Source organism: Typopeltis vanoorti, chromosome 8 (genome assembly GCF_054136105.1).
Source record: "Typopeltis vanoorti isolate ZY-2024b chromosome 8, IOZ_Tvanoo_1.0, whole genome shotgun sequence".
Lineage (NCBI taxonomy): Eukaryota > Metazoa > Arthropoda > Arachnida > Uropygi > Thelyphonidae > Typopeltis > Typopeltis vanoorti.
In genome coordinates, this window is record NC_143556.1 from 73089272 (window position 1) to 73112827 (window position 23556).

The 23556-nt window shown below is 35.8% G+C and overlaps 1 protein-coding gene across 1 annotated transcript in view; it reads right to left on the bottom strand.

Annotated features, from left to right (window-relative positions):
* Positions 1 to 23556, bottom strand: part of LOC150104099 (metal-response element-binding transcription factor 2-like) — a 171659-nt gene that overhangs the window by 39878 nt on the left and 108225 nt on the right. Inside the window, exon 9 of the mRNA XM_090396400.1 lies at positions 9712 to 9764. Coding sequence (XP_090252526.1) covers positions 9712 to 9764 — 53 coding nt within the window. The remainder of the gene's footprint in view (positions 1 to 9711; positions 9765 to 23556) is intronic.

Consider the following 23556-nt stretch of genomic DNA (forward strand, 5'->3'; position numbering starts at 1 on the left):
GTGCTGCTCATACTCTAAATTTAATCATTAACGATGCAGCCAAAGTGAATGCAGATACAATTAGTTTCTTTGCAATTATTCAAGATATACAATTTCTTTTCATTCTCTTACAAACGTTGGGCAATCCTTTTAAAGTTCATAAAACATTTAACATTGAAACAGCCATCAAAAACGCGATGGGAAAGTAAAATTAATGCAATCCACTCTCTACGATATCAGTTAGGAGAAATTTACGATGCACTTTTTGAAATTTTAAATAATGAAAATTTTAATAAAGAAACTCAGCATGAAGCACAAACATTATGTGCTAAAACAAAGGACTACAAATTTATTTGCTCTCTCTTATAACTTGGCATGATTTACTTAACAGAATAAAACCTGTGAGTAAAATGCTTCAAGACAAAAATATGAACATTGCACTTGCTTTAGAATCTATCAAAAACTTAAAAATATTCTTACAAGAGTATCGATCAGATACAAATTTTAAAGAAGTTCTAAAAACGGCAAAAGAACTGAGTGAAGAGGTGGATGGAGTCGTAAGAATGCTCCTTCAACAGCCTTATTAAATTGAGTTATTTAGTTAACAGCACTCTACTGTTTACTCATAATAAAACCATGCAATAACAAGTAAGTGGCATTCAAATCACACTGCATGGAGAACAAGAATTTAAAACTGGTACGGAAGTTCGAAATAGAACATTCCGCTTAATGGAAAGACGAAAGAAGACACGACAATTTGACTACGAGCATCATGATAAAATGCCAGAATCACCAGAAGATAAATTTAGAGTGAATGTGTTTTATACACTTCTAGACGTTGTAATGTGTTCATTAATAGAACGTTTTGAACAACTAAAAACATATTATGATAATTTCAATTTATTGTATTGATTACTACAAATTAATAATGAAGATTTATGAAAACAATTGTGACAATTTAGATATTCTCTTGAAGGATGGCGACAATAATGAAGTGAATGCAATAGAACTATATGACGAGTTATGTGCTTTCTGGGATATTTTTCGGAAGGTTAATTTAAATATTCAAAACCCTTTCGATATTCTTAATTTTATTGTGTCCAATAATTTATCTTTCCCTAACTTTTCAATTGCTTTAAGAATACTGTTAACCTTACCTGTTAGTGTAGCGAGCGGTGAACGTTCCTTTTCCAAGTTGAAATTGATTAAAACCTACTTAAGAACAAGTATGTCACAAAAAAGGCTTGTTAGTTTGGCGTTAATAGCTATTGAAAATGATACATGTGCGGAATTAGACGTTAAGACCATTATTTCTAATTTTGTAAATATGAAATCAAAAACCCTAAAATTTTAATTTAAAAAAATTCAAGTATATTTATGTAATTTAATTTATTTTCTGTTATTCTGTAAAGATGTTATTTTTTGAATACTTATATTAAATGTTCTAATTATTTCTGAATTCTTTTCTTATTTTCTCATCTGTCTTGAGTTTCTTTTATTTTCCTAAAAGATAGTTCCTCTTACAAAAATTATTAAAAAATTTTTACAAGTTACTAAGAATTTAGTAACTTGTAAAATGCAAGAATTTTTTAAACTTTAGTTCAAATAAATTTTAACTTTAATTAAAATTCATTTTAATTTTGTTAGCGATTCGGATCGGTGAGAAGGCTATAATCCCTGTAATATTCAACGATTAAAGTGAAGTGGCTTTATCAAAATTTGCTTTAGCTTTTGAGAATTTTTTTAATATTCGGGTTTTTAACGATTATCCTGCCTAGTTGACACCCCCAGTTCGTTACATTTAGCGAACCAACGTGTGGCTGTTCTTTAAAAATTTATTTAAGAAATTCCAAATAATATAAATTTTTATTATCATAAAAGAACCCCACATGCTCGGATCGTTACGGGGCACTTAGATAAAAATTGCATGGGGTGGCAAAGACCCTAGCTCCTGCTCTGAGTTTAAACAACTAATAGGAATAACATACAGTTAGGGCGCATGATTACAACAGATTCTATTGTAATCAGGTGCCCTAACTGTATGTTATTCCTATTATTGTTTAAACTACTGTACTGATGATGTCCTAAGATACTTAGGATGAAATATTTACAATTAAATCATTTTCACTGTGGTTAATACGTGTATTTCTTTTAATTATGATCTCACCACAGGTTTCGTTATTTAAAAAGTTCAAGAAGGCATACCAGACAATTCTTCACAAGCCAAGGCCATCAAGAACAATGGAATGAGTTGATTCAAAACAATGGGCAGGAATTTTTTGCAATGGTTAATTCATCCTGGCCAAAGCTATGTTAGAAAAAGTGTTTTTAAATTAAAGTATAATGAGGCTTTTTGTCTTAAATTGTGCTGCAGTTGTACTTTGGTTGGTTGGAAGTGTCCTTCAGTTGGGTGTTACTGTTGAAACTTTGTTGTATATACGTGGGCTGTTCAATAAGTAATAAGACTAATTTTACTGTGGCGAAACCACTGATCACAATATTAATTTCTGTGGAATAAAGAAATGTTGCTGTCTGTATTAACAAAAGAGGTTGACAGATGGCGTATACGAGCTGATGTGCCAGAGTGTCATGTGACTAAACGCAAGTGCTCATCGGAGTGCCTATGAGGCGCGACCAGTCTTCGAAATGGAAGCGTCCTGTTCGAAATGGAACAGCGTTATGCGATTAAATTTTGTGTGCATTTGCAAAAATCGGCATCGGACACTTTTAACATGATACGCGAAGCTTTCCACAATGAAGCAATGTCGAGGGCAAGTGTTTTTCACTGGCATAAAACTTTTAAGGAAGGAAGGCAAAATGTGAAAGATCTTGAACGTGAGGGAAGACCTTCAATGTCCATCACAGAGACAATGATCAACACAGCAGCGATTATCATCAAGCACGTCAAAAGGAAGCATCCATTGTTGAAGAATGGCTTCTTATTGCACCACGATAATGCAAGGCCACATATTGCTGGTTGTATAGTGGACGTTTTGCAGAAGAACAACACAGGTATCCTACCACACCCTCCATACAGTCCTGATTTCGCACCGTGCAATTTCTGGCTGTTTCCTCAGCTCAAGAAACCATTAAAAGGCTGCCATTTCGAAAGCAACAAAGCATGTGCAAAAGCTGCGGAGGCAGTTTTGAAAGAACTCTCAAAAAACGGACTCTCACATGTGTTTAAGAAGTGGACGCAACGTTGGGACAAATGCATCCCGTTTCACGGTAGTTACTTCGAAAAAGACCATGTAAATGATGATGATTAAAGGTAATATGTTTTCTGTATAAATATAGTCTTATTACTTATTGAACAGCCTACGCATATTGTGTTTTCATTGCAGTTTGTTCCACTATTTAAGCATCTAAAGATGGTGTCCATCTAAGGATGGACACCATCTTTAGAGACATATGTCAGCGGCTCAGAGGACTTCTGTACGAAAGTCTCGCTCTGCCTTGGATTTTTCACAAGGGATGCGTTGTGGAAACTGCTTTATGTATGTGCCGAAGAATGTAGAGGTTCTGTGGACTGTTTGGCTAAACGAGAGGAATGAAAACGTCGATGTATATGAGAAGTGTATGGATAGACTGGAGCGATTAGGAATGGAAGCAGATGTTGGGACCTTAGTGGAAGAGCTTCAGCAGGAGTTCGTGAAACTGAAAAGTAACCTTCATCCCCTGCAAGAGGAATTGGAAGTGCTCAGTAAGGAGTTCTGGAAATTAAAACTGAGTTAAATGTGTTGAATAGAGAAATTAATACTATGGAGATTACTTTAGCTGAAGTAACTAGAACAGGATTAAGTAAGGGAGAGTCTTTTGTGAATGATGAAGCAATAAATAGTATGGGAGTGATTGGGAGTCGACAGAATGAAAGCACAAGAGGTCTAGAAAAAATAAGATGTTGTGAAAGTGAGGGAGTAAGTAAAAGAGTGTTGAGGGAAAGTAATGAAACTGGGAGAATCATGCTGAATAGCGTTGAAAATGAGGCCATGAGTGACGCTTGTTTGGATTTGAATGAAGTTATGAGTGGTACAATACATGGTGATTATGATTAAGGGTATGGAGAGTGGTATGCCAGAGGAGTGCTTGGCTGGTGGAACAATAGAGAGAGAGTGACTTTAGCAATAAAGAGAGGACATGATGCAGAAAAGATGATAGTTATGGTGGGTACAAATGACCTGAGTGGTAGTATTAATCAGGTAGCAAAAGATTTAAGAACATTGTTAGCTATTGTGAAGAAGAAAAGTGTCAAAGGGAGGATAGTTTGTGTGTTGCCTCGTTTTGAAAATTATGAGTTAAGCAGATGACCGATGATAATATATGATATGATTGCAAGAATGTGCAAAAAAAGAGGTCTACAATTTGTTGATGACTGGAGTGTGTTTGAAGGTAAAAGACAGCTGTATGCAAGAGATGGGTTGCATCTAAACATTGAAGGTCATAAGCGATTGAAGAAGTCACTGTTTGCTGAACAAGTTGAAGTAATTGGGCAGGGAAACAAATTGAAAAAGTTGAGTGTAAGAAGGAGAAACTTATGCTGTGAATGTATATTTGTTGATCCTTTTTCACAGAATAAATTGCAGAATAGAGTGGATAAAAATCGGCATTGGACTACTGAAATTAGTGACATGTATATCAGTTCTAAAGCTGTTACAAGAACTAAAAGGAATCTGCAATTTTTGTATACTAATACAAGAAGCATTCGAAATAAGAGGGAAAATGTTTGGTATTAGTCAGTTCAATCTCACCAAAAGTTGTAGGCATTAGTGAAACTTGGCTGTCAGCAGAAGTTACTGGAATTGAATGTGATGGGTACAATATTTTCAGGGAGGATAGAGAAAATAGAACGGGGGGGGGGGGAGTACTGTTAATGATAGCTGATGAGTTGCAGCCAAAGAAAGTAGTATATCAAGAGGATAGATGTGTGAATGATAGTTCATTTGAGGTGGTCTGGTGTGAAATAGTGATCAACACAACCAAATATACAGTTGGTTGCTGCATTAGGCTAGGGGATACAGGGGGTGATATTGAATTCATGCATCAGCAAATTAGTGCAATGAGTGGAGGGTTAGTGATTATTATGGGGGATTTTAATTATATCAATTAGAAGGAGGAAATATCATGTGACAAAAAGAAAATGGAATTCATACACCTTCTAAGAAATAATTACTTGAAACAGCACATAACTGAAGGGACTTGTGGTGTGAGAGTGTTGGACCTGGTCATTGGTTCAGAGGACATATGCATAAGTACGGTGTCCTCGTTACTTCCAATTGGTGAGAGCAATCATGTGGTATTGACTTGGGAGGTTGGATTATGGATTTCTCTCTTAAAAAGGGTATATACGGAATTACAGGTTAGATAATTATAACAAGCTTCGGAGTGAGCTTACAGCCGCCCAATAATAGAACATACTGCAGGGGAAAGATGTCAGCAGTGCATGGGATAAAATCAGTGGGGGTATCCAAGGAAGGCAATATCAGAATGTATTCCCATGGTCAGGAAGACAAACAAGGTAGGCGTTAGATGGATAAGTAGTAGTATCAGGCTTGATCTGCAAAAAAAGAAAATGTTATGGAGAATTTACAAGGAGAAAGGTGATCAGTGCACCCGTGAGCAGTGCAAGGCTAAAGCTAGGAAGGTTACCAGCATAGTAAGAAAAACTAAATCAGATTATGAGAAGACCTTAGCCAAGGAGATCAAGGGTAATCCCAAAGAGTTCTTCTGCTTGGCAAGTAAAAGGAAGAATGACTTTTACTTGCCACATACCACATAGAATGAAGGATAACCTCAGTGCATGCTGATGGCATTGAGTTGACCAATTCAGATGTAATAGTAGAGTTACTGATTGATCACTTTTCAAAAGTCTATCACCCAAGTGAGGATATCTCTGTACCCGTAGCAATAACTAACATGAGAAGTGAAGTTAATAAATCAGAGGTACTTAGTATATTGCAGGATTTAAATGCAAACACTGCTGTAGGTTTAGATGGAATATCAGCTCAGGTGTGGCGTGAATGTGCAAAGGAATTGCCAATGCCTCTTACTTGGTTATTTAACTTAAGTTTGAATTCTGGTATGGTCCCTAGAGAGTGGAAGGAAGGCAAAGTAGTTCCTTTGCATAAAGGTGGCTCTAAGACTGCGGTAGTTAATTACAGACCAATCACCATCTCAGGAGTGATGGTAAAAGTATTGGAAAAGTTGGTTAAAGACAAAATTCAAGAATGGGTGGATCAGAATATGATACTCTATACAGGCCAACATAATTTTGTTAAAGGTCGATACTGCCTTAGCAATTTATTAACTTTTTATAATAGAATGACATCCCAGTTGGACAAAGAAAATAGCTACACAGTGATACTTCTGGATTTTGCTAACGCTTTTGACAGGATACCCCATGGAATACTGTTGCAAATTAGAACAGATGGGGATGGATTCTAAACTGCGATATGGATAAGAGAATGGTTCAGGGAGAGATACTAGAAAGTGGTGTATGGAGGAGCAGAGTCGAGGATGAGGCAAGTGACCAGTAGTGTGCCTCAGGGCTCTGTGCTTGAGCCATTATTGTTTAATTTGTACATAAATGATATAGGAAATGGCTTGAAGGGAGATATTCAGTTGTTTGCTGATGATGCAAAGTTGGGTAGCGCAATAAAAAATCAAGCTGATGTTGACAGTTTTCAGGATGATTTAAATAAGCTGGCAAAATGGGCAAAATGTAATGGGTGTCAGTTCAATGTGGAAAAGTGTAAAGTTATGCATTTTAGGATTAAAAGATGACCACCTGTGTACTACATTGATGGAACGGTACTCCAAGAGATTGATGACGCTAGGGACTTGGGGGGGGGTATTAGTGGATAGGGAGATGAAGTTCAGAGGACACACTGCTAAGGTGTCCAAGATTGCACATAGGATTACTTGGTTATTGAAGAACACACTAACATACAGAGATAAAGAGGTTATTATTCTCCTTTATAAGGAGTTGATACTTCCACATTTGGATTACTGTGCTCAAGTCTGGTCACCTGGATTCCTTGGAGATGAGGAATTGGTGGAGAGGGTTCAGAGGAGTGACTAAGTTGGTGGGTGATGTAAAAAATGCTCCCTTCATTGATCGATTGAGAGCTTGTGGATTGCAGAGGTTGGTTGATAGGTGGAGAAGAGGGGATATGATAGAAACATTTAAATTACTAAAAAGTTTTTATAAGATTGATGCAGGGGAAATATTTCAGCTGTGTGATAGTGATGGAAGAACACGAGATCATCCCTGGAAATTAAGGAAAAGTGTGGTTAAACAAGGGTGTGAGAACTAGATTTTTTGCCTGGAAGGTGGTGAATGAGTGGAATGCTTTGCCTGACTCAGTTGTGAGTTCTTCAACTGTAAATGAATTCAAGAAGAGATATGATATATATTGTGATGAGTGTATAGATATGATGAATGTACTGACATGGAGTCAGTACACTCATTCACGATGAGTCTACGGACTCCATGGAGATACCCATAATAATAATAATAATAATAATAATAATAATGAGTATTCCAATAATTCAACCTTATAGCAATGCTTCACAGTACAAACAACAACAGTAGAAAGATAAATAATTTATTCAGCTATTAATATTTCAGTGAGTTTCAGCATTAGCTGCAGGATGAAATATGGAAAATTTATAATTTTTTTTTAATTTTTATTTATTTTTTACATAGGCCAGAAACCCTGCTCTAGAGACAAAACATGTAACTTTTCAATCTCATATTAAATAATAAATTTAATAAATATTACTAAATAAATAAGTTATTATTACAGCAATCTACAGCTTATCTGATCTTCAAAACAGCGACACTTCAATTAAATGTAGAAAGTTTTTTACTTTGGGTATATATTATGTTAAAGATACCAAGCAATATTATAAGCTAGGTTTATAATCCTTTTTCCCAAGTAAGCAAACAGATAAGTAAACATTGTGGATGCACGTAGTGCAACACTAGGCAACTAGTTGTAGAGGTGGACAGAAAGTTTTTTTTTTTTTTTTTTTTTTTGCACTACATGCAGCCGCAAACTTGACTTATTTGTCTGTTTGCTTACTTGGGAAAAAGGATTATAAACATAGCTTATAAAATTGCTTGGTATCTTTAACATAATATATATCCAAGGTAAAAAAACTTTCTACATCTTACTTCCTGAGATTTTTATTTAATGAGGTCAAAGCAACTTATGGCAATTTGTTTAGGTAAAATATTTATAAGCTCTGTATTACTTCACTCCTTGGCATTTTTTTAGGTCTGGCTCCCACTGACGAGACCTCAATAAAGGTCGAAACCGATATGGGTAGTGACCATTACCTATATGCATAGCATCATACATCTCCGCAAGGAAATGTGCTTTGCATTAGGGGAAAATTCTAAGGAAAGTGATCAGAGCTTACTCCACCATTACAACGAGCTACCTAGTGTTGCACTACATGCAGCTGCAAACTTGACTTACTTGTCTGTTTGCTTACTTGGGAAAAAGGATTATAAACCTAGCTTATAAAATTGCTTGGTATCTTTAACACTTCAATTAAATGACATGTCACCATTATATATCAACTGACTTCTGGAACAGCGCGCCATGTAATTGAACCTGCACTTATTCCAAACCCATCAGTTATCAGAATGGCCAATTGCATTCTTACTGTGGTCAGATAAGCAGTGGAAATAAATAAGTGTGTAATAAATATTATTATTATTATTATTTCGTGCCATCTCCAAGGATTCATCAAGGGAGGGCACCTGCTTTACAAACTCTCAGTCTCCGTCACCTACACCTGCACCACCTATTGCTCACCACCACCACTACTAGTATTTTTGTCTGTAAATTGCATGTGTCCTAAAGGCCGATTTGCCTGTATGTAGGATGAAAAAACTGAGTTTCCGGGAGAAAAGAACCCTGCTACCTCCTTATGAGATCAGCTAACTCACCTTCAACTGAAAAATTCCATATAAAGATTCCTCCCGTCATGACAAGAATCGAACTTATGCTTTTTCCAATTGAAGGGCACACAACATACTGTCATTCTCCAATTGCACTATGGAGGCAACTTATGCAATCTTGTTTAATATTTATTTAGCAGAAGACATGAATTTAACAGCATTTTTTTTTTGTAACTCCAAGCCAGCAAAAGATATACTAATGTAGATAAGTTTTTATTATTAGTATTTATTTATTTATTATATTTTTAACATAATCTGGTAACAATATCTTTCATTCACTGTTAGTCCCCAATAAGCAGGGTAGTAGCTCATGCAGGTGATGATGTAATTTATCTCCTACATAAATACATTCATAAACATCCATAGCCACGACAGGATTAAAACCTACAGCGTGATGCTTAGAGATCAGGTAGCCAATCACAGTAATCAGGCTAGCATTTGTTTATAGTTCACTAGTAATTTTAAACTAGTGAACTTTATACAATATATATATTAACTTTGCAGTTTCTAGAAAGCTTCATATTATTATAGAAACATGAGCTGTAGAAACTAGTGTTGTCTATAAAATATCATGCATTCCAACTAAACATTGTTCATGTGCCTGAACAATGTTTCCATATTAGTACTTCTCTGATAATGCTGGTCAAGATTATTAGTGGTTAAAATTGTAAAGAATGTTTCAAGAAACAAAACATAACTGGCTTTTAAAAAAAAGAGAAATAAATTAAAAATTAGAGGATGCACTTATTTGACATGCTTACCTTCATGGAACCACTGTTTACATCTGTTGCATTGAAGCATCTTCATATACCATCTAAAATGGAACAAAATACATTTCATAATTATACAGTTCCATGAAAATTCATTGAAAGACAGTTTAACAAATGGCAATTTATCGAATAAACAATTTAACAAATGGCAATTCATCAAGAAAGCAATTTATCGAATAAACAACTGATTGAACGACAGTTCATTGCACAATAATTCATCGCAAATGCTAGAGGCAGATCATAAGATGGTCTGCCTCTAAGCTGTGCATGTGTATACATGAATGGGGGATCAAAAAGGGAGCACACATACTTATACTCTTTTTCAGGTTATCTTGAAAGTAAAGAAATATACTAGAGGCCGTACCGCTTCTGAAGGTAGCAGGATATTAGTTTGCTGTTACTATGGCAATAGTGAAGTGCATCACATTTGTAACTAAGCACATGCGTAGAAAATCCCCTAAAAGCCATCACTGCCCAAATCATACCATTCTATGTATAGCATTACATCATGATTGCTAATATGAATACGACAGTGTGCCTTTGGATTTTCTGGAATTAACTGATAGGCTGTAAAAAAAGTAGATGTCATATAGTTTATAATAAACTGGTTTAAGATAAGCAGTGATTGTTTACGTTATGAAGTGAACTTCACTCGTCACCATGCACATTTCTGAACATGACATATTTTATTACAATAATATATGCATAAACACTCTTATCCCTTCATTAATTTAATGAGGAAGCTCCTCAACACCACACTCAGGCTGTAGGTAGTATCATCAGATTGTGATAAATCACTAAATCAAGATTCAGAGTTGTCATCTACTGTGAAATACACATTTTCCACCACCTCATCTTTCATTCCATCAAGGGCCCAGAATTTTTCTTCTTCTTCAATAACATGGGTTATGCAACTTTTCCATATGCACTTGGGTAATTTTTTGAAATCCTTCCATGACCAGTCTTTCAACATCTAAAATTTTGAAAGTTGTATTTTTAGCTGCAACATGTCCCTTAATTTGTGCCCAGATGAGTTCTATGGGGATTCAGTTCACAAGATATGGCGGAAAATGAATAACTGTGTGTCCTTCCTGTTCGCCAATACTGTCCATGCGATATTTTTAAACTGACTCTTGACATTTGCCACCAAGTTCAATAGTTCTGTTTTCACCATATCAGAAGTAAAACTGATTTCTTTTTCCTTCAGCCACTTCTGAATGTCCTTTTTGCGTGTAGCCTGAGATGGCACATTTTCCAGTCAGAAAGAATGGTAAGGTTTAGTGTTATTGTCCATTACAATAACACTGTTAGGCTCAATGTTTGGCAAAAACATGTTCATGAACCAATGTTTATAGTGCTTTCCATCCATTTCCTTATGATAATCGGCTTTTGATTTCTGTGCTTGTAAAATTTCAAGGGCCCCACTGGTACAAATCCGTCTTTGCTGCCAGCGTGCGTTATGATTATACGAGATCCCTTTCTACTCGGTGCTTTCAGGACTGTCATTAAGCCCAACAAAAATGCTTGATGAGCACTTTTTAACTGTTGTGTCCTGGAGAACTTTAGTGCAGGTGTGACTGGCATTCACCCAGGTGACTGTATAATAGATTTTTCGTCCCTCGTGATGATATTTTCTGATAGAATGCAAATACTGGCGATGCCATAAAATTATATCTTCCCTTTCAAGTAATGCCAATGATTGCTTTCTTGTGGTGTAAACAAAACCAAGGCCCTTTAACAACCAGTAAGTTGTTGTTAATGAAATGTGCTGTAAACAACATCATTGCTTATAAAAGCCATTACCTTATATATCATAGGAATTTTGTCATGCATTTTTGGACGAATTGCTGACAGCGTAAAATCGTCATATTTCATCAAGCGTGTGCGTAGTCCTATGGCACTAGGCCTCTTCTTCCTGGCTTACACAGTTGTCCCGTCATGGTAAGTTCCTTCTTCATGCGGTATACTGCCATCTTACTTACACCTATCAGTTCCACTGTTTGCTTCACAATATTGCCCACTGTTTCATTAGGATTTCTCGTCTGTAAACAGCATAAACATTTAGTATGATGCACTTTTCAGAGCTTCTCAGAGTCTTGCCTTTAGGATGTATTACTAATTTAAGACTAGCACGAGTGGGAATACAAGATCCAACACCACCAGTCATCTCCACCATGTTTAGGGTAAAGTTGACGGAGACACGTGATAGATAATTGCATTTTCCAGAAATAAGTTCCCTGTAACAATTTAATGGCAACATATAATTCTAGCATCGGCAAGTAAGGCAGTAGTAAAATAATTATATACAAAGTACCACACAATGTGATAACGTAAAAAATTTAAGGAAATATTTTATGCAGTGTAAGCCTATAGTATGAATGGTAAGAAAAGTCGGAAATGTAGCTTATTCCACTACTTCCAAGATAACCTGAAAAAAGAGTATAGTAACTACATTCACAAAATTTTTGTTTTAAAAATTTCTGATTTATTATTATTATTAAGAGAGACCTCCAAGGAATCAGAGACTCATGGAGGGAGGCCACATACTACATGCACCAACTATCATACTTATTCATTCACACTACTTGCATGCAGAACATCCAATAGCAATTCATTCCATCACACACCAGTCTATGAGAGAAAAAAACTAGCCCTCACTCCATTCTTAGTAGCATTCATGTTGTAGAGTAGGTGCCCTCCCTCAATGAGTAACACTCTCTGTAGGTGTTACGTAATAATAATAATAAATCACAAAAAAGTGCTGGTGGCTTTAAAGCAGCTAAGGATTGTTGACTATTATTTAGCAGCAATGCTTCAGGAGATCATATATTAAAACCATTACTCATTAATCAATCTCTAAGACTTCGAGCAATGAAAGGTGTGGATTTTAACACATTATCAGTGCACTGGAAGGCAAATAAAAAAGGTTGGGTTACAAAAAAAATTTTTAATGAATGGTTCCATCAATGTTTTGTTCCAGAAGTTAAATGCTATTTGATGGAAAAAATCTGTTTTATTGATTATAGACAATGTGCCTGGCCATCCTGTTTTAGAACACCCAAATGAGGAGTTTTGTTTTCTGCCACCTAATACAACATCCTTAATATAACCACTAGACTAGGGTGTGATCACTACCTTCAAAACTTACTACATAAGAACATTGCAATACATTTTGGATAAACTAGATAGAGATAATTTACTGACAATTACTGATGTGAGGAATAAATTTTCTATTTTGGATTGCATCAAACTTGCTAAGTTGGTGTTATCAGAACTGAAACCATCAACTTTAAATGCAAAGCTGAAAAGTTAGTTGGCCAGAATGCATGAAAAAGAAAAGCCCTGTATCTTTGCATACAACTGAATATTCCAATATCATTAGATTAGCATGTGCAGTTGACGGAGAAGGATCTGATGATTTTTGTTTCCAGATATTGAAGAACTGATGCTTGACAAAGCTGTTAGTGATGACGAAATAATAGAAGCTGTCCTTGAGAATCTCAATGAAAAAAGTGATGATGTTAATGAAGTGATTCTACTCACTGCAGGATTAATTACAGAAGGGCTTCAAATGGCTTGTAAAATTGCAGTCATTTTCTTACACATGATCCAAATACTGAATGAGCTGCATAAACATGAACTGACATGTATGGTGCGATATGAAGAATTATACAAAGATCTAGTCAAAACAGGATTTCAATGATTAATTACAGAGTTCGTGGTAAAAAAAAAGAAAAAAGAAAATCAACCTTCAGAATTATTGAAAATTAGTGCTAATTTAGTTCCTTTTACTGAAGAAAACGTTTTGCCATTGTAGTATGAACAGGATAGCCAAAGTGTTTCAAGTGATGGAAATGTCTCACACAAAAGAATACGGCTGCTGTCAGAAAGTGATGGTGAATAAAATTTAACTAATAATCATATGCGCAGGTATATTTGTATCTTTTTGAATTTCTGTTTTATTAGTAACACACTATTTTCTTTAAGAGATGCATGTGTGTACATACAACAATCCTGCGATTATTGTGCCCCCTGATTAGTGTGTCATTTTTTTTTTTATACCCAAATTCGATTAGTGCACCTCTAAAATTTGATTAGTGTGCCTACATGCATCTTAAAAATAAATGTTACAGATTTTAAAAATTTTCGATCTATACATTTTTTAATGGCTAACTATTTTAAAAAATCACTCACCAGGATGAAATAATTTAGTTACTGATTTGAAACATTTTACAAAGTTATTTTTTAATGGCATACTACGCTATTTCCATGTACAATATGTTCCAAATTTACCGTCAAAATTTATGCCATCTGCTTTACTGCACTTTACATAGCATTTTGCTGAGCATATCTCATGCAATTGTTTTCCTTACTTTTTTTATTTTAAATTATTTTCCTAACCTTTAATCATGAGTAAAAGAATTAGTGAGCAAAAAATAGAAGTGTGAAAATTATTCAAAAAGTAATCTGATTGGAAGAAAAACTTGAAATAAAAGAAAAACGAACAAGGCCAATCCAGAACAAAGATAGGACAAGAACACAAAAATGGATGAATCAACTGCTGAATACAAAGAGAAAGGTAAGGCTGCTTCAAGTTTATCATGCATGCACTCGAAATCAAAGTATTATAATGATTGAATTAGAGAGATTTCTTTTTACATGGATCGAAGATTGTAACCAAAAATGGATCCCGCTAAAAACTGGCCTTATTAAATCAAAAGCATTGTCTCTTTGTAATCTGGAAAGAAAAGAAGAATTCCACATTAGTGCTGGGTGATTTGAGTGTTTCAAAAAGAGAAATAGTCTACATAATGTTCTAATTACAGACAAAGCTGCAAGTGCAGATAAGGAGATATCCAGAGATTTTGAAGAAAATTGTAAGAAGGGGACTATTGTGATCAACAAATATTTAATATCGATGAAACCGCCCTTTTTTTGGAAGGGAAAGCCTTCCAAGACTTTTCTAGCCAAATCAGAGAAATCTCAGCCTGGTTATAAAGTCGCAAAGTCAAATGAAATTACTGCTAGCTATCTGCGAACCATTTGGAAGCACATTCTTCCACATTGTGCAAATGATTTTAGAAGCTTTTGAAATGAATCCAAGTTAATTAAATCTCATTCTGAGAAATTGAGTGATTCCGACCTGCTAAATTTAGATGCATAGCAGGAAGATCCTGAAGAATATAAAGAAAATGTAACCACTGATAGTCAGCCAAAAGAGATTTCACAGAAACAATTTGAAAATATTTTTTGTACAATCGAATTTTTAAGCAGCAATGCTTAGAGGCTGACCCTGGTGAAGAGAGAAGCAGTAAAATTTGCAGAAGAATAGAAAAGGCATACCATCGGTTGTATGAAAAAAAAGAAACAAAATGCCTGCCAAACTATGTTAGTTCTTTGTTAAGAAGTAGAATAATAAAATTTATATTCTGAATATGTTTTATTGTCTTTCAGCTTCATGGTTTTCCTTTAACTTGGCCCTGAGACATACCTTAATTCTTTTATAAAAAAATTAAGATTCAAAAAAGAAATCTGAGGAACGAATTATACTTTTTCCCATAGGTTATTATATTCGATTTTGATTAATGCGCCTGTTTTAAGGAACGCATTAAGTGCACTAATTGAGGGATTACTGTGTGTGTGTGTGTATATATATATATGTTTTGTTTGAAAATAACTTATTGCTCGTATCGGGTTTTCGCATCTGGAATTATTCTTCTATTTTTCATATGAACTGTATTCTTTTTTACACGGTTTCATTTACACGATTTTTTCTGGAACCAATCGACCGTGTAAATGGAGAATTGGGTGTACTATAGGCTTACAACTTTTCAAGAGTGGGAATAATGTTAAAAAAAGGTCTGCACATTCATCCCATGTCTTCTTCCTATATAAATTTTATCCATAGCTCTGCTGATGACAGTACGCTCCATTCCTCTTCGTTTTACAAGCCTTGTGTTGCACACTCGTTATAGACTACTATATCTTCCATAACCAAGACCTTAATCTCTGTTGTTGTTTTTTTCTCCCTATTCTTCTGTGGGATCAAGGATAATCTTGTAAACTTCAATATATAAAGCACAGTCCTGTCTTCTCTTGCAAAAAAGATCACACTCTATATCCCTTTACTTTTACTCAGATCCTCCAACATGACTAGATTTCTCTTCTTGGGCACAGCTAGTCTTTTCTGTCAACACATCTCAGCCACAGCTTCTTTAGCTTCAAAACTTTTCCACTGAAAACACTATTCACAACTGCTAAATACTGTATAAATCAAACATAACCCAATCTTGGAATAATGTTCACATATCAAACCTATTCCAAACAAAGGAAGATAAGTCTACCATCAAACTGCAATCACTTCAATCCTCTCCAAAATAAGGAAAAAAGTTATCAACAGACAATTTCTCCACTACCTCGAGGCCTACCAATTAATCAGCAATCAACAGTATCTATTCCAGCAAGAGATAATATTAAATAATAAATTTAATAAATATCACTAAAGAAATAAACTTATTTATTTAGTAATAAATACTCTCTGTAATTGGGCAGCAGATTTCTCTCTGATTTCATTCTATGTGATGGTGGATGGGTCTCTCTCTCTTCAAGCTTTTTCTCATCAATGCAGAGTACCTCAGTTTGGATAGTGCACCCATGTTTGAATTTTGATGATAAAGATACACGAGTTAAATGGCTGGACAGGTTGGCAAGTTAATATATCTGCTTTCCAATCAACAGGGGGGCTTTGGATTAGAATCCTGCTGTTGGAATGAATGTTTCTGAATATCTTTAGGTTAAAGATGAATTATATTGCCCAATGGATCACCATCCTGCCTGCTGGAGGCTTGAAGTGACTTGAAAAAATTCATGTTTGGTCTCTGGAGCAAGATTTCCAGATTATGTAAAAAAATAAACAAAAGATACAACTAAATAAACAGTATAATAAAAAATAAAGAAATCACAAAATATCTTTTAGCCCATCCACAGTACTAATACACTGTAAATTTTAGGAATTTAATGGGTAGGGCCACATAAAACAAAGAGCAAAACTGGCCTTCAGAATGAAACTTCTACAATCAAATGCTCCAAAAGAGCATCCTCAATAGAAAAAGACTGCAGCTGAAATCAAGGACTCCATTTTCGATGAATTCTGAGCAATGGAAATTTTTATGAATCTTACACTTTCCAGCTAAAGAAATGGACAATGTCAAGATTCAGAAATGGCTTTCCAAATACTTAGCCTAGCCATAAATACTGTTACAACTTGAACAGTGCATAAACCTTTAACCTATCGGTAAATCATTTACAGCTTTCAATACATAAAAACAACAGCTGCACAGTTTCATAATCTCCACACTGAATGTTAACCCATACAGCTAGACAACACTCTCTCAACTGATAGACATGTAAATGGCTGCACACAGCATCATTAATATAACTGGAGTTGTGGTTTTTTTGTGTTATTACATGACACATCAAATAAAAGAAGTCTGATATTTTTAGAAACTATTCGGGCAATAAAATCTGCCTTTAAGCAAATACTAGCAACATGTCTTATCATACTGAATCTTAAATTAATTTATGTTATCTGCATTCACAGCATAATCTGTCAATGCAATCCACTGACCCAGCAGTCTCCTTGCACCCATGTCACCACACCTTCACACAATTTCCATTAATGGCTTATCATTCATCTCATCTTACCTTCCACTCTTTTTATAACCTTCTATGTATCTGGTACAATCCCTCTCACTAACTTAAATCCTTTATCATATTTCCTCTTCACTGTTTATCTATCTCTTCACCAAAACTCTTTGATCTGCATTCCCTTCACCTCTCTCCAGAACCAACATTTCCCAGTCCATATATTGCCTTGGTCACTTACCTCTAGATCCTCCCGTGGAGAGGATCTAGGGATGAGTGACTCCACAACAAAAACTAGCTAACCAAATTTGAGCATAACAGTTCACGTAAATCTGAACAATGGCACAACCATCTTCGTATATCTACTTGTCAATGTGCTTCTTATCACAGTAGCAATGCATGTATAGTCTCTGAAGATGTTGCACAACATTTCCCAGTCCATATATTGCCTTGGTCACTTATCTCTAGATCCTCCCCTGGAGAGGATCTAGGGATGAGTGACTCCACAACAAAAACTAGCTGACCAAATTTGAGCATAACAGTTCACATAAATTTGAACAATGGCACAACCATCTTCTTATACCTACTTGTCAATGTGCTTCTTATCACAGTAGCAATGCATGAATAGTCTGAAGAAGTTGCAATGTAACTCTAAACCTCAGTTCCCTGTCACCCTAGATCATAATTCTTAATCACTTTCTGAAGCACAGCTCCACCAATACATGCACAGCTTTATATCTCAGCACTTCATCTGCAACTTATTAGTACTGAAACTAAAACCCCATTCATTTGTCCAAGCTAAAAGTCTATTCAAATCTTCCTGAAGAGAACTAACATCAACAACACTCCTTATAACTCTCCCTAACTCTTCGTCATTAGCAGACAACTGAAGATCTCCAGTCAATCCACATGAAACATCATTAACCAATATGTTAAATAGTAGGAGTTCGAGAGCAGAACTCTGCAGCACATCACTAGTGATAACCCACCCACCCCTTCCTTTTTTTTTGAACAATTTCCTCATCAAATGCTACTTGCTGGCATTTATTCAACGAGTACATTTCCAATCTGTTATCTATTCCCATCTTCTGCAACTTGTACACCAGCCTGTTATGTAATAATCTATCAAATGCCTTTGCATTTGATAGATTAACAACATTTGATAGAAGTTCAAGAATATCACTGTATAGGAATCTCCCTTGTCCAACATTCATCACCTCATAAAATGTAAGAAGACTGCTAAAACAAGACCTATTCATCATAAGCCCATGCAGACCATCATGGAGAATCCTTTGTCCATCAATCCAATCCTGAATTCTATTCCTAACCAACCTCTCCACTAACAACTACAACTAATGATATACAGACTGGTCTTATAATTGGAAACTTCTGTCCTAAAAAAAAGCTTGTGGAGTGGTACTGATTTGCCTTCTTGCAAATGCTCAATAACCTTTCCCACTTCTTCTTCCTCTGTGCGTTTTTTCCGCTTCCATTGCAGGGCCTGCGTGTTACATAGATACGACGTTTGTTAGTACAACCCCCCAGCTGGCCTGTTGCCGAGCCTGCTGCTGAGGGGGGGGGATGTATTTTTTGACTGTAGCAGCGTGTGTTCACGGGGCTGGTTTGCCTGTTTACGGGATGAAAAACCCTAGATAAACTGGGGGAAAAAACCCTGCTGTCCACGCCCAAGACCGGCTAACTTGGCTATGACTGAGAAAGATCCTTAAGCTCCTAACGTCATCAATGGGAATCGAACCTAGGACACTCCTTCCCGAGGCATATGGTTACAAAGCGCATAGGCACTAGGCTAACCGCGCGGACTCAATAACCTTTCTCACTGCAAGACAATAACTAGGTGACAGGCACAGCTATTTTGCACATTGCTTAAAAATATGCGGAGATATGTCATTCATTCTCACAGCATTATTAACATTGTCTAACCAAAACTGATATCACTCTGATTCTTTCACCTCTAATTTCCCTAATATTTATTATTTTCCTCCCTTCAAGGTGTTGCATAGCACTGTTTATACCAGTATGATATATGATGAAAAAAGGTGGCTCATTAAACAATTCCAGACCATCAAACTGGAATTATTTAATGATTCCAGAATAGTTTGATGGTCTGGTGATTCCTTTGAAGTATCTTTGGTCTGACCAGCCAACTTGTCTTTTACTTTCTTTCTTTCTTTTCCATATTTGTCCAATCTTTCTAGACTGCATTTTATATTCTTAGTGTAATCTGTTGTGAATCCATAGTGAATCTGTTGCTGATTTCACTGTTCATCCATTTCACTCCTACTCTATTTAGTCTACTAAGTTCCGCTTTATTTTATGTTGCTGGTGTGTCTTTGTTATAATTTATACTGCACGTCTGATGTCTCTGGAACAGCAATGAAATGCCAGAAGCATTAAAGTGTTGTTTAATTTCTTGTACTATTTTCATTCCATTAGAATGATTTTATTATTGGCAAAATGATTCAAACTGATATTAGTATGCATATACACTGCTTGAAAAGATGCCAACTGACACCCACATGGGCAAGGGACATCGTGCCATGTAATGAGACACGTTTGTAGCCGATATAAATTGGAGGAATATGATGCTTCAAGTCAGTGAAACTGTGTCTGGATGAAATGGCTGTGACTGATGGAGTCTGAAAGCATCATGATAGGATGCATTGTTGAAGGCCTATCTGTATGGCACATTGTTGACACATTGGGCCATCCCAGGTCAACAATCAGTGATGATGGGAGATGGGAGAGTAGGAAGTCAAACTGTAAGTGCCACCCACAGTGACCTACCCAATGAATGTAACACAATATTAGTTTCCATAGTAGGACTGCAATATGCAAGACCCACATTACCCAAACCAACATGCAACGTCGTCTTCAGTAGTGCAAAGAGCAGGTACAGTGGGAATAGAAGTTGCATTGTGGGAGCAACGAATCATGCTCCACCCTCTACCTATAAGATGGATGGATGTGAATGTGGCAGATGCCCAGTAATGTCTGTTACTAAAGTGCCTAGCCCAGTGGTCGCCAAAGGAGTCGATATGACATTGTTAGGGATCGATTGGGGGGGGGGGGGGTTTGACAGAAAAATATAAGACATCACTGTATAGGTAATATTTAATTTGGTTAACTTGGATTACCTCCATGACAAAAGACATGGAGGTAATGACAACGCAATTAAGAGTGAATCGTGGGATCAGTACCTCCATCTTACAGGTCCATGAATAGGATGGATCTGTAAGATGGAGTAAGGTCATGAAAATAGTTACTGAGGCCAATCAAGTAGGCCAAAATGACGTATTTACCAATAAATGGATGTTGGTGGTTCCTGCCGGCCGGCACAGTGGGAGCAAGATTGCAACACGTGCGTGGTTCTTATTTACTGATATTTACAAGTATTCGATCCCAGTCTCATTTTTGTGCATCGACATACAAGTGAGCGTTACTGTTCTAAAATTCATCAACATACATATTATAATTCAATCGTTATTCATTCACGAACTAAACTTCTCTATATTGAAGAGTTGAGCAGCGCTGGTAGTAATACCAGTGATATTAATACCAGTAGTTTATTAATATCACTAGTAATACCAGTGATATTACTAGTGATAGTAATAGTAGTAGTAATAGTAATATAATAATATATACTATATTATACATACAATAAACACTGTAACTATAAAATAAACAATCTAAAAACTCACATAAGTGTCTTTTTTGCTTGTCCTATTATAATTACATAATAGTAAAATATAGGGGGTCGATAAAAAGTCAAGAAATGCTTGAAGGGGTCGACAGGCAAATAACTTTGGCGACCCCTGGCCTAACCCCCAACTATGAAATGTGGAGGTGGTGGCATGATAGTATGACCCTGTTTTTCCTGGTCTGGCCTTGGACCTCTGTTTGTGATGCCACAAACATTGAACTCTGAGAGGTATCTGAACATTCTGGACAATGCAATGTTTCCTACTTTATGTGGCATTTCTATGGAACTGACCATTGTCTCTTTCAGCAAGAAAATGCACTGTGTCATAAGACTACTGCTGCTGTTGTAACTGTGTAGTTTGTGGACATGAATATCACCACACTTCACTGGCCTCCACAGAACTCTTCTGATCTCAATCCTAGTGTACATCTGTGGGATGAACTGGAGCATCAGGTGAGGTCAACAGACGTCTGCCCTACAACAGTCCAGCACCTCATTACATGCATATAGGAAGAAGGGTCCAAAATTTCCATTAATTGCTATCATATGCTTGTGGAAAGTATGGCCCATAGGATTGCTGCAGTCATCGTAGCAAGGAAGTCTTACATCTTATTAAGGTGGGTGCCATGGCTGCTTGTTCTTCATAATATGGTGTCCGTTGACTTCTTTTCAAGCAGTGCATGTCTCGTCTCTGGTTGCCATTTTACCAGAGTAGCACGTACCTGAGTGGTTTATTAACTTTTTAGATAATATCACAGATTAAGACGTGGGATATTATTATAATAAGTTAACTTAAGTGATTGAGTGAAAGACAAAAAAATTCAAAAATAATATCTTTATTTACAAACAATTAATATTAGTGTGGATTTATGGTATTGCTTTAATGGTGTGTGTAAAATGTTTGTTTTGCAAGCACTATATACAAATTTGCATTATAAATAAAAACATCTCCTACAGAGAAAAGGGCCCCACAAACTTAATATGCTTTCAAACTCTCCATTAAGATTTCATCCTTTGATGAAGACTCCAAAGCTTCGGTAATATTAATAATCCCTTCCTTTTGAACGATCCTTTGCAACTCAGGATTAAAACCACCACAAAATAAAGGTGCATTTAAAATGTTTATGTTTTGCAAGAACAATATATAAATTTGCATTATAAATAAAACCTTATCTCCTAAAGAGAAAGGGGCCCACAAACTTAATATCAGACTTAAAGAACATAAACACCACACAAGATTTCTTGTCTCTTCTATTCATAATCACAGGATTTGATAAGAATACACAAACATCAAACTTATAACACAGTTTCTTCCACTCTTAACAGAAGCCATAGAAATCTAATTACCTTATACCTGTTTTTCTTTGAAAGCAAAAAGATAATTTGCGCACAACTTTTCTTAAGAAAGAACATACTTCTTCTTTCATCTTCTCTACATTATCAGTTCTTCTTCTATTTTCTTGAAATACAAAGATAATTTTAAAGTTACTTTTTCCTCATGGAAACTTCTTCCTTATTCTTGAACAAAAACAGTTGTCTCTTTCAAGTTTAGGTTTACAGAGTCAAATTCCTGACATGCACCCTCAAGGGGTGTAGAGGATATGATAGTACTACATGAAAAATTTACATCATTACTAACTTCCTATTTACAATTTTCCTCCAAATCAGTCTGTTACTTGTCAAGACTCCAACATTATCAGATCTTATATTTCTATCGTCTAAGGCACTTTGTACAGTATCAATCCACACATATCTTGGTCTTTCTCTGGATCGTTTTCCTGCCAACCTGGCAGAGAACACTTGTTTTGCTAATCTTTCCTTGACCATTCTGTTTAAGTGATAATACCACCTGAGATTAGCTCTGCAAATGCATTCCTGGATGCTGACAATGTCAAGTTCTTTTCTCATATCCTTGTTTTTAATATGATATTGCCATTGATGCCATCTGTTCACGCCTCTAATCTTTCTCAGGACTCTCATATCAGCGGTCTCTAGTCTTTGGTCAAGTGTTTTACTGACTCAGCTCTCAGATCCATAACTTAAAACTGGTTTGAACACTGTCTTGTATACAGCTAATTTAGTGTTATGACTAATTTCTCTCTTATTCCATATAAATTTATTCAATTGACTTCCCACCATACCAGCTTTGTTGATTCTGTTATCTATTTCCATATTTAATTTACCATCTTCAGTACAAATCGTGCCTAAGTAGCTGAAATGTTTTACTTGTTCCACGGGTTCCCCGTTCACAACACAGTAGACATTTTCAACGATTCTACCTATTTTCATTGTCTTTTTAATGCTGACCTTCATACCATATCTATTACAACAGTTATTCAATTTAATCAGAGAATCTTGTAAACTTGTAGCAGATTTATTTACAAGTATAACATTGTCCGCATAAAGCATAGAGCTGACATTAACATCTCCAATTCTGATATCATGTTTAATACCACTTTTCTTCATAATGT